General features: G+C 44.0%; 4 protein-coding genes across 4 annotated transcripts; 3 read left to right on the top strand and 1 right to left on the bottom strand.

Annotated features, from left to right (window-relative positions):
• Positions 1 to 230: 230 nt before the first annotated feature.
• Positions 231 to 2,787, top strand: PCYB_021910 (transporter; the record flags this gene model as incomplete). Its single annotated transcript, XM_004220541.1, has 4 exons — positions 231 to 957; positions 1,438 to 2,309; positions 2,360 to 2,560; positions 2,746 to 2,787. The coding sequence occupies 4 exons, from the start codon at positions 231 to 233 to the stop codon at positions 2,785 to 2,787; spliced, it is 1,842 nt and encodes a 613-aa protein (XP_004220589.1).
• A 1,283-nt stretch (positions 2,788 to 4,070) lies between these two features.
• Positions 4,071 to 5,786, top strand: PCYB_021900 (transporter; the record flags this gene model as incomplete). The annotated part of the gene is made up of 2 exons (XM_004220540.1): positions 4,071 to 4,745; positions 4,773 to 5,786. The coding sequence occupies 2 exons, from the start codon at positions 4,071 to 4,073 to the stop codon at positions 5,784 to 5,786; spliced, it is 1,689 nt and encodes a 562-aa protein (XP_004220588.1).
• Positions 5,787 to 9,148: 3,362 nt separating this feature from the next.
• PCYB_021890 (hypothetical protein) lies at positions 9,149 to 9,589 on the top strand (the record flags this gene model as incomplete). Its single annotated transcript, XM_004220539.1, has 1 exon — positions 9,149 to 9,589. A coding segment is annotated over one exon (441 nt), but the record flags the coding sequence as incomplete, so codon positions are not given.
• A 445-nt stretch (positions 9,590 to 10,034) lies between these two features.
• On the bottom strand, positions 10,035 to 11,813 carry PCYB_021880 (hypothetical protein; the record flags this gene model as incomplete). The annotated part of the gene is made up of 2 exons (XM_004220538.1): positions 10,035 to 11,540; positions 11,742 to 11,813. The coding sequence occupies 2 exons, from the start codon at positions 11,811 to 11,813 to the stop codon at positions 10,035 to 10,037; spliced, it is 1,578 nt and encodes a 525-aa protein (XP_004220586.1).
• Positions 11,814 to 12,136: the final 323 nt, after the last annotated feature.

Below are 12,136 nucleotides of genomic sequence, written 5' to 3'. Positions count from 1 at the left end.
TTTTTTTTTTTTTTTTGCCACATTGCACACACAAATTGGTGAGCACAGGGAAGGTACGAACGAGTGCATCTTCTCCGTCGTCAATTTTGGACGGACCAATTTGTTGCACTCGTTCGAAGGCAGGGAATGGCATCCGAACAGGCGGACACACAAAGCACACAAGTAAGATAAAGAACCAGTGGGGAAAACCGAACCCCATGGTCACGAACACATGTAGGGGCGAACTCAAAATGGAGGAATCAAGCAAGAAGAAAAAAACAAATGGGGTGGTGAAAAACTTCCTCAGGAAAGGCATAGACATTAGAAAATTTTCGACTAGGAAAAAGTATGCTCTGTTGATGTTGTTCTGTGTGTACATAATAACCTGCGTGGGGATATTCTTTAATTGGATTTCTTTGTCCGACTTTTTTTATCACGGAAATGTGTACATAAACGATTGCGAAAGTGTGCGCTCGGGAGGGAGAAAAGACTGGGAGGGTAAATCATACAGTTGTAAAGAACAGGACAAGAGAGTGCAAGCCTTATACCCAATTATCCTGTGCTCAAATTTTATCATGTCAGCCATATCGGGTGTATTTTTTGATTATTTTGGACCTAAAATTACTGCGTTAATTGGGCATACCTTTAACATAATTTCGTGGATTTTAATTGGGTTACAAAATGAAGGCAAAAATAACACCATCATTTGGGGGGCAATATTTTTGGGGCTCTCTTGCGACTCCTCCTACATACCAATTCTCAGTTTAATTTACTTATTCGAAGAAAACCATACCATGTATACTGTCATTTTGGGATGCTGTGCTTCTTTAAGCTTTAGCATGCCCATATTTTTGGACATGTTCACTTCGCCAAATGATGCCCAGTCGTTTCAGTTAATTTGCTTACTATACTGCGCGATCATTTTGGTTCCCTTTTTCTTTGTCCTTTTGATTTTTTTGCCCCTCAAGCATATCAGCGGTGGGGAGCCCGTTGCGGAGGGAGCCCAGGAGAGTCACAACCAGACGCTGCAGGAGTTGGAGGGGTACGTCGTGTCGGGCGTGCACCCCATGGATCGTTCAGTGGATAGCCAGGCTGATCGTTCAGTGCGTGGCCCGACAGATCGCCCAGTGGATAGCCCGACAGATCGTTCAGTGCGTGACCCGATTGGTCGCCCAGTGGATAGCCAGGCAGATCGCCCAGTGGATAGCCAGACTGACCGCCCAGTGGATAGCCAGACTGACCGCCCAGTGGATAGCCCGACAGATCGCCCAGTGGATAGCCAGACTGACCGCCCAGTGGATAGCCAGACTGACCGCCCAGAGGATAGCCAGGCTGACCGCCCTGTGAATGACCCTGTAGAGTTCCCATATGACCGCCCCTTCTCTAGCCAGGGTGACCAACTTAGTCTGCACCGCGGGAGCCACGCAATCGATGAAGCACTTGTGCCACTCTACGCAGAATACGAACATGAGCTGGAAGGAGAAAAGAACACCCTACGCGAGTTGATGATCGAAAGGGCCCTTACCTCGTCGTCCTTTAGCTTATACTCCACAAATGGGTGCGTACTGAGGAGAGTTGTTACACATACGTCAAGCAATTTTACCCTCAGAGAGGGGGACTCCAAAGACTTGTATTCACAAAAGGAGGGTTCTTCTCTCATTATGGATGGAGGTTATGCACACAGTTCCTCCGTCCGAGGGGGCATTCCAACTGTGGGGGAGTCCATAAAGAGGGGTATATCTAACCAGAATGAAGTCATCCATTTGGATGAGAAGCTTAACAGAGACGTAGACTACAAAAGTGCATGTAAAATGATACCCCCTCAGTGTAAAGAAACAGGAGCAAACTTTTTCTCCATCAGATACCTCAGCATCTGCTACTATTTTACTATATACAATTTATCGCTAGTTAATTACAACGAGTGTGCGAAATTATTTTTTGCTGATTATTCAGATGTGCAGGAGGTTCTAAAGATATTCGGACCACTATCAGTGATCTCCTGTGCAGCCTTCGGTTTCCTTATTCGCAAGTTTCACATCCTCGTGATTATACTCTCCCTTCTCATGAGTAGTCTGTTCATGAATCTTTTTGCCGTGATGAGAAGCAAATTATTTGCCTACTTGAGTACGCTGTTCTACCTGATAGTCACAGGATGCTACACGACACAACTATACTGCTACATACAGATCATGTTTCCAAAACGTCACTTTGGGAAAATCGCAGGCACTACCAGCATGATCAGTGGGCTGTTGTCTCTACTGAATATCCCTATTTACAATTACTTCATCGTGGATTACAGTAAGAGTGACCCCAAGCCGTTTGCCTACGTTGTGATTGCTCTCTTGGCGTCCACCTCCCCCTTGCTCCTCCTTACGTACAGGAGGGCCACTCGGGGGGCTGCTTCAGCGTTAGTGTAGCGGTGAGCGTTAGCGTAGCGGTGAGCGTGAGTATAGCGGTGAGAGTGATCGTAGCGGTGAGAGTGATCATAGCGGTGAGCGTGAGTATAGCGGTGAGCGTGATCATAGCGGTGAGCGTGAGTATAGCGGTGAGCGTGAGTAGCGTGGTGAGCGTGAGTAGCGTGGTGAGCGAAACCGCCATCGTAACTGCAACCCACAGGGGAATGCCTTTTCCGGGCCAGCCTCTATTTTTCGCCCCAACGTAACGGCAAAGTGATATGCGGGAAGTTTCGCGGGAGAGACAAAAAAGAAGAAAAAAAAAAGGGGAAGTAGTTTCATACCATTTGTATGTTTCCTCCATGACGGGCAGTTGAAGAATTGGAGTGACCGCCTCTTTTTGTGGAGGGTGTAAATTCGTTTGTGTTTGTTTTTGTGTGTGGGGGGAGCCACCTTTTTCCCATCTTGAAAATCCCTGTGAATCGCCACACCTATCGACATGTGCGCTGTCCAAAGAAAAAAGGATAAGCTTTTAGGGGAGTCTGACTGCGTCGCGTGATCGCTTATTTTTGCCGCGCAAATGATGTGCTCATTTTTTTGAGGAGCTTTCCACAGCGGGGGGGACAACAACATATGCAGCACCCGCTGCTGCGTTGCGGTGTTGTGGCTTTTTTTTTTTTTTTTTTCGCGCGTGCACTGTGTGGAGAGTTGGGCGCAATTTCGGCCGAGCGCTGCAGGGGAGAAGCGCGGAAAAATCGAAAGTCGCACACAAGGGGAAACAGCAAAATGGGGGAAGCAGCAAAATGGGGGAAGCAGCAACAAAATAACCACAACGGGGCAAAAAAAAAATCCACAAAACCTTTCAGGAAAGCCACAAATGCCATTTGCAACTGTGCGGCGAGCTGCTAAAAATTCGCTGGCGAAGAGAATACCCCCTTGCTATGCAGGTGGCATGCGGGAATTATGAGAGGCGAACCGCATGCGCGTGGTACACTCTCTCCCCCCCCTTACTGGCAGATTGGTTGGAGGGGGTCGTACAACTTGATTGGCTGATGTGCAGTCAAACGACGGAGGTTACCCCCCCCCTTCAGCACAAATGGGGGGGCATGCAACAAGTGACACAACTTTGGGAAGCCACTTTAAATTGCCCTTCAATTCGAAGTGAACTGAATTTAACTCACCTCAGTTTGGATCAATTCGAACAAATTCGAGGCACACTGGCTTAATTTAATTTTTCACTCTATTTTGCATTATTTTGCATTATTTTGCATTATTTTGCATTATTTTATTTTGCATTATTTTATTTTACTTTATTTTATTTTATTTTACTTTATTTTTAATTTTTTTATTTTTATTTTATTTTTTTTTTTTAACCCTGTGGCAGATTTGTTACACCCCCCTTGTTGTTACAATTTTTTATGCCATTATCCCGTTGCACGCCGACCCTCTTTCTTTTGTACAGCTGTGCGAGGCGCGTGGCAACAGAACGAACCGTGCGCTGGGGAACAAACCACTTGGTGAAGCGAACCACTTGGTGAAGCGAACCACTTGGTGAAACGAACCACTTGGTGAAACGAACCACTTGGTGAAACGAACCACTTGGTGAAACGAACCACTTGGTGACTCCGCACAGTCGACCGTCCTTTGTAACCCCCCTTAGATGACCCCCCCCCTGTGACCCCTCATAGTTGCCCCGCCATGAAGGACACACGGGGGAACCGCTGCCTGGCCTTCCTTAAGGGGCTGCGACTCGAAACGGACCCGAACTTACCGGGTGCCAAGCAAAAAACGCCATTCAACATAAGCAGATTATCGCTGCTAATAATCACCGTGATCTACACAGCGACCTCCGCATGCATCTACTTCGACTGGAGCGCAATTCGAAATTTGTTGCTCAGCGTGGGGAAGTATAAGAACCTCAACGTGGGCGAGTACACAGATATTACCCTCACCCCTCAGTACAAGCGAATAAACAACCTCTACCCGACAACGCTAGCCATACATTTTACCATGTCCGTTTTCTGTGGATTTTTATATGACCACATTGGTCCCAAATTTACAGCCATGATTGGACAGATGTGCAACATAATATCATGGATTTTGTTGTCAATCGACTCAACCACAGTGGATACAACTCTCATGAGTTTTGTGTTCCTTGGGTTAGGTGCAGACACTGCCTTCATCCCCGTGTTAACAATTTCGAATCTATATCCTGATGCCTCTACCTTCATCCTAACCGTCGTAGGAGCAGCTGCATCGTTAAGTTACGCCGTCCCAGCCACACTTAACTTGATTTACCGCAAATACCCCTCCACGCCATTTGCATACATTTGCTACGGGTACATCCTTGTGATCCTGGTGCCATGCTTATTAGTAGCGGCTTTTTTGCTCCCCCGTAAGCCATTCAAGGGGTTAGATTACTACATTGAAAAGGATCCAAGCAGAAAGAGCTGTACAGAAGGAGATGGCCAAGATGGACGTAGGGATAGAAAAACTGTTACTAGCCAAACGAATGACGAAGTTGATGTGGAGATGCAACCATTCGATACTGAACACTTGGGAGCTTCCAAAGGGAGAAATGGTAATGAAAGTAATACCCCCTCTACAAGGGGAAACACACCAAATAGTGGCAAACATTCAAGGGGAAAAAATACGAGTGGATCGAATAGAAAAAGTGTGAGCAGTAAAGGAGGAGGAAGTACAATCCAAGGGGTGCAAAAAGATCAAGAAAAGAGTTCTTCGAAAGGTTTAATTGAAGAAGGTTCAGATTTCCATAAAAAGAGCATCTCCCTATTTTTCAAGATACTCCTGACTTACCCAGCCATCTGTATTATTGTATACTTTATCCTATTCAATATATCAACAGTCTTCTACGGAATGGTCACGGATACCTATTTTAGTTACGATCGATCTATTATTAATATAATTAATATCTTGATGCCCATTTCTTGTGTCCCTTGTATCATATTTGGGAGATTTATAAACAAATATGGATCAGCTATAATAATAATTTTGATGAATGCTTTTTCTGCACTGATGCATTTGACAGCATTGATCAAACATCGAGTGGCTGGACTTGTGTCTGCCTTCCTTTACATGTGTGTCACGAGTATTTACACAAGTCAGATTTATTGCTTTATTCAGAACTCCTTTCCGTCTGTTGTTTTTGGGAAGCTTCTTGGATTCGCCAGCCTTTGTGGAGGTCTCTTTTCTCTACTGTGTGAAAATCTTTACGATCAGATTGTGAGCAAGGACGGGAAAAGCGTGGACCCCACCAACGTCGTACTCTTGCTCGTCATCACCTTCATCATTATGTTCCTCCCGCTCACCGTTTTGTACTTCCGAAAGTATGAGCGATCCATTGAGAACCTGCACCAGGAGGGGGCCTCGTCACAGAGCTCGGCGCGCGCCTGAGGTGTGTACCAGCGTGCGTGAGTGTGTACCAACGTGCGTGTTAAACTTGCGCATAAGGCATACTTCTCTATTGTGACCATTTTCTGCATCCCCACACCCCCCGTGAACGTACCCTTTGAAAAGCCCCCCTCTTGTTCGCCCGTTTTTTCGCCTCTTTTTTGGCCTCTTTTTTGCCCTCTTTTTTGGCCTCCTTTTTGGCCTCTTTTTTTTCCCCCTTTTTTGGCCCTCTTTTTTTTCCCCCTTTTTTGGCCTCTCTTTTTCCCCCCCTTTTTTGTCGTAACTGTTTTACCTGCATTTGCGCCCTCTTTCACATTCGCATTTGCTTTTTTTTTTTTTTTTTTTCCACCTCATTTTTGTAAAATTTAAAAATTTTTAAAATTAAAAAGTTTAAAAGTTTACAGTTTTCATAGTCTCTCCTTATCAGCTTAACATTTTAAATGTACAATTTGGGGTTTCTTTTCTTTTCCTTTTTCATTTCTTTTTTCTTTTTTCTTTTCCTTTTTGCCGAGGACCCTTCGCTATTTCGAAGGAGTGAAAACTACGGCAAAGCCGTGCGAAGTGGAATGGGGACAGGCGTTTTGTCTCTGCTCGACTATGTGCGTGGCTCAATAAGTGGTCGGCCAACAGTCAAAACAAAACTGCGCATCGGAATGGCGGAGAGACACACGGATGATGGTGATGATGATGATGATGGTGCGCAGTGTGGGAACCCCTTCTCATTTAACGCCTTCCTCACATTTCGTGCGCTCATTTTTTTTTAGTGTCATTTTTTACAAATGCACAGCAGACTGTTTCGAAGTTTGCGGTGCGGAGAGCTGTCTTTTTGTTGTTATTGTTGTTGTGTGTGGAGGGTAAACATGGGTGCAAAATGAAACACTAAAAAAGGGGGACGCTGCGTTGTGGTTACCGAAAAGGGGTCAACAAAAAGCCAACCAGGTATAAGCGGTTAACCAGGTAAGCGGTTAACCAGGTAAGCGGTTAACCAGGTAAGCGGTTAACCAGGTAAGCGGTTAACCAGGTAAGCGGTTAACCAGGTAAGCGGTTAACCAGGTAAGCGGTTAACCAGGTAAGCGGTCACACAGATAAGCGGTCACACAGATAAGCGGTCACACAGCTAAGCAGTCACACAGATAAGCGGTCACACAGCTAAGCAGTCACACAGCTAAGCAGTCACACATCTAAGCAGTCACACATCTAAGCGGTCATGCAGCTACGCGTCCATGCAGCTAATCGGCCGACCAACCTGCAGGGGGAATTCTCCCAAAACGCGGCCCCGCGCACAACCGCAGGCAGACACAGCGCGATGCGGGAATTTAACATATGTATAAGCCCCATTCCGTGATGCCACCGAAGGCAGCACATGTTACATTTGACTCTACATTTCACATGCCTTGGACGGGTTGCAAAAATAACTTTCCGTACAAGGATACTATAAGATACGTAACTTATCAGGTTACATGCTTTCCTAATAAGGGATAACACAAAATTGCGAATTCCCTATCTCGGGGACTTTCCTAGCAGATGAAATGAAAACTTGGGAACAAATTTTCTGTACACTTTCTGCGCGTAACATTATTATGTTAAATTGAGCCGCGTCGCCGCGTCTATGCAGTCGTGCGTGGTTCCGTTCCTCGTTCTTCCGTTCCTCGTTCTTTCGGTCTTTCGTTCTTCCGTTCTTCCTCAGTGACTGGGCTGGCTATATGATACAAGTTCTCCTTTTGCCTTTTTCCTTTCTCCCTTCGGCCCCAACTACACGTCCCGGAAAATCTTGCGTCAACTTGGGGGGTAGCCTTCTTCGCCAAAGTGGTGTTACACCTGCCATATATGTTTTCTTCATCCTTTTAGCTCTCCATGGCACCGTTTAAAAGGTGGTGGTGGTGGGGGCCCTACCCACTAATTATACCATCTTTCCGCAGTTCTTCATTTTTGTTCCATTTTGCTAACACTATGCTTTCAACTTCACGTTCTCGTCATTTTGCCTTTAAAAAAAAAAGCTTTATCAACTGCGGCCCCCATATGGTTGCATCATACTCAAAAAAAATGAAAAAAAAAAAAAATAAATTAATATGAACAGTTCATATTTTTCAAAAAAAATAAAAATTATTTATAAAAAAAAAAAAAATATTAACTGTTCATACTTTTTGCAAATATTTTACAAATTCCGGAAAAAAAAAAAATTAAATGAGCCATTCACATTTTTTGGTAAAATTTTGCAAAATAGTTATCCAAAAAAAAAAAAAAAAATTAACAGCCATATTTTCATAAAAATGTTACAAAATGGCTACCTAGAAAAAAAGGAAACTTCTAAACAGCCACATTTTCATAAAAATGTTACAAAATAGCTACCCAGAAAAAAAAAAAAATTGGCATAACAAAATAGCTACCTGGCACCACGAGCTGAACAAAATAAAGCCACGTGAACATTTACATTTCACCACCGCCCGTATCCTTCTCGTATGCGCACTGCACATCCAAGGCGAATGAACTTTACGCCAGGGTAGGCGTGTTAAAAGGGCTCCTCACACTCTCAAGCAATGTATCCGTTCGGCATAAAGCGTAAGCTTACAGGTGCAGCAGAAGGTGGGTGGTTGGGCAAAAAATAAAAGGGAAAAAACGACCTAACGCTCTTGTACAGGTGAGAATGCCATTATTGCATATGCTTTATCTATCCAATATTTATGTGCGTGCTACGCAATATGGGGGCCGAAAATTTAAAAGGATCATCGAGAGGCGCTTTTAAAGGGGTGGAAAAAAAATTAAAGCTCATGTAATGCGCAGATAATTGGAAGTGGCTTCGTGTACATATGTATTGCCTTCTCCACCTTTCCCATAAGTAAAAAAAAAAAATGACCCCACCGTATAGTAATACGCATACGCTGCTGTTGTAAGGCCTTATGTGGAACGCCTTAAAAATGCAAAATGGTGAAGGAGGACCGCGTGTCGGCTTGAACACCCTAATTAGTGCTCCGTTGATATGTATGATGCATTTAGTTTCCCCCTCTTGTGCGAAAAGGGGGTTAGAGTAGATCGAACTGGTACACACTCAGTTTCACTAGCTCGCGTTGACGCGCGCAATGTGCGCACAACTGCTACGTGAAAGCATCACTATTACATGTCGCTGCAAAGGTGGCCACAACTGACATAAGGCATCCGAACAAAATTGTGTAAAGCAGGATTGGTAGCAAAATTTCCATTCTGTCAGTTACTATATGAGCTGATCCATGACGAAGTGGATTTAACCGTTCATTCGTTTTTTCCCGCGAGGGTTCTCTTAACAATACGTTGATGCCACTCACGTGAGTGTAAACCTCTCCGCTAATAACGCTACCGCCATTTTCTACCCCCACCTGCGCACCTCATAAATGGGCTGCAGCAAAAAGAGGAATAACGAGTTGTTATTTCCAGTTGCGAAGCTGCAGAAGCATTTCCCCCCAATTGAATGGTGGCAGGGGAAAGAAATTTTGCACAAAATTCAGAAAAAAAATCAAAGGAAGTTTGAGAAAAATCCGTGTGATAGTTTATGGGGGAAATTTATCAACTGCTTGAGGAAGTACCCGCACACCTTTTCCAAGTGCAGAATAGAAGGCACGCGGTATTTGCAATGTCTATCGTCCATTAACCAGGCGGAAGCAATAGATAAGCCCACGAATTATGTAAAGGTGTTGGAGTATTTTAAAATTTTCAACGAGACCAGCAGATTTAAGTACAAGAAGCCGGAGCTGACGGACTATTCCTTTTCGCAGAGTTGGCCTTTTTGCAGCGAGAAGGGCGACGCGCAGGACGGGGGCGACAAGGGGGGCGTTGTTTAGCTCCAATCAGTTATTTCTCCGCTGTGCAAGGCTGCGTAAATGCATTTGTTGTGCGAGCACATGTAATGCATTTGTGTTTTTTTTTTTTTTTTTTCCAACAGTTGCACGAACCGTTCATAACATTTTGGTTAGTCCAAAAAAAAAAAAAAAAATAGCTACCTGGAAAGGAGCATAACGTAAAAATTTTGCCTTAACAAGTAAGGTATTTTTTTTTTTTCCCGACCGCGCAGAGGTGCGCATTGTGTTGTAGCCATAAAGAGGGCACAATACAAAGCGGATGTGGTAATATTGGGTTTTCCCCCTTTTGGGAATATTTGCTAACCATGGGTGAGGCACATGAGGGGGCTATTTTCGCCCGCATGTGATGTGTGTGTACACGCGGGGTATAACCCTATGTAGGGTGCTGTGCGGTCACCCCTGTGAGGTCACCCCTGTGAAGTCACCCCTGTGAAGCGCTGATTTTCTTTTCCTGGCCACTTTCCCCGGCGGGCTCCTCCGTGGCGCTTGCCCGTCTATCGGTGACGGAGTAAATGATGTCAGACAAATAGTTCTGTTGTTCTTTTTCCGATCTACATTTTCTCCATTTCCAAAAGTGAATTTTGGCAGTTTTATATCCCAATTTTTCAAAGTGCTTGTGTTTCATTTGGAACGATGTATGCCTCACAATGGTGTCCAAATCGATGATGATTTTTTTTTCATTTTCGATAAAATCAACAGAGAACGAATTGACAATTTGTAAGGGAACAAAATTTAATTTAAAATTTGGCGCAATTGTATTTAGCACATTTTGTACTTCATGAAATGTTTTCAATGCTTGCAGTTTTTCGTGGTCAATTCGGAGGAAGTCATTCATGGCATTTAGCCACGAGGGGGATACGTTGTTCAAGTCGAACATAAATTGTTCATCCCCTGAAAGAAAATATATGGGCTCCCTTATCTTGGCAATGAGTGTGAGCGACTTGGGCACATTCCGCTGGAACAGCAAGTCAATTAATTTGGTTAACTTTTCCCTATCTATGTAATTCTTGTAATACGTAGCGGCATGCACAAAATCGATGATGACAGCCGTTTTGGTCGTATTAAAATGGTCATATTGTATATGATCAAAAATTTTGCGAATTTTATTTTCTTCATTTATTTCGTTCATGTAAAAAGTGTACAGCAATTCACACATCGTCGTGACGTTACAGTCTTCCAAATGTTCTTCTACATTTTTGTAAATCACATCAATATGATTTGTCGTGGTGAATTTCAGTTTAGTTAAATTGTATAAAATATTTACCAACGCGGAGTGATGAAAGTGAGATATATTGTCAAATACGAGATTGCATAGACGTCTGATGAGAAAACCTCGCGGGATGCCAGCCATTGACAACGTCTTCAATGCGAGTGTTACGTCTTTTGTTGTAAATCGATCGATTTCTTCACACATTTTTTCGATAATCAAATTGGTTAATTCGATATCCAAATTTTGGGAAAGTCTCATACTCTCCAGTAACTGTGTTAGCAACGTCGGAGTGTACGCATCGATGTTGGAAATGGTTTCCTTTTTCACATGTTCAAAAAAATACTCATTCACATTATTGCACAAACTTAACGCAAAACATATTCCAACCAAGTCTCGAGGATTCACATTCATTTTTTTTAAAACCTGGTCACTTATTTTGGTCAATAATTTTTTTATATCATCATTATTTATGGACAGGCTAGCCAACCGTAGGGCAAAATTGCACAGGTACCTCGTGTTCATTATGCTTATTCTATTTTCGATTTCTTCAAGGATGCTGAGAAATTTATCGTCCTCCACAATTTTTTTTCTTTCCTCCATTTTTTTTCTACTTAAATTTTTCACCATGTTGTACAGCTTGTCTATGTTCATATTTTTATTTTCTTCGAAAAATTTGATGATTTCTTCGTTGCTCATGTGTTCTTCCATTTGGCTGTCCTTCGCGTAGGAGACGCCGTTGCCGCTGGTGCCGCTCATGCCGCTCATACCGCTTGTACCGCTCATGCCGGTGGCCATACTTCGCTTCCCCGCGAACGGGTTGGCGCCGTTCAATGGCCCACTGTTCGTGCTGATGTTACCGCTGGTACCCATGCTGCCCATGCTGCCCAGTCCCTTGTGCATACCGGGGAGGCAACACACCTTCCGGCTTCCTAGGGGGGGCGTCGCCGCCGCCAAGCCCCATCGGTTCACGGCCTTCTTCAAACTTCTCATTTTGCTCAGTAGGCAGCACGATTTAAGATTGCACGGCGTTCTTCCAATGTGGGAGGTGCGATTTTAGCTTGCACGAAGAGCTGCCCAGTTATGCAACTTTTTCTAACAGCTCGGCTGCACATGCGCGTTCGGATCAACAGGAAGTTTTTTCTCCCTCTTTCCTGTGTTGAACACTCGGGGAGATAACTCCTCTACGTGGAAATTGAAAAAAAAAGTATATGCTCGTTCGCTTTCCGCTCGGGCTGCTAATCTTTTTGCTCTCACTTTGGATTTACCATTTGGTGATCACGTGGTTCTTCTAATATTCTGTAGAGATATTAATT

This window comes from Plasmodium cynomolgi, chromosome 2 (assembly GCF_000321355.1).
Source record: "Plasmodium cynomolgi strain B DNA, chromosome 2, whole genome shotgun sequence".
NCBI classification, from domain to species: Eukaryota; Apicomplexa; class Aconoidasida; order Haemosporida; family Plasmodiidae; genus Plasmodium; species Plasmodium cynomolgi.
The sequence above is the reverse complement of the archived record's forward strand: the minus strand, read 5'-3'. Positions and strand labels throughout refer to the sequence as shown.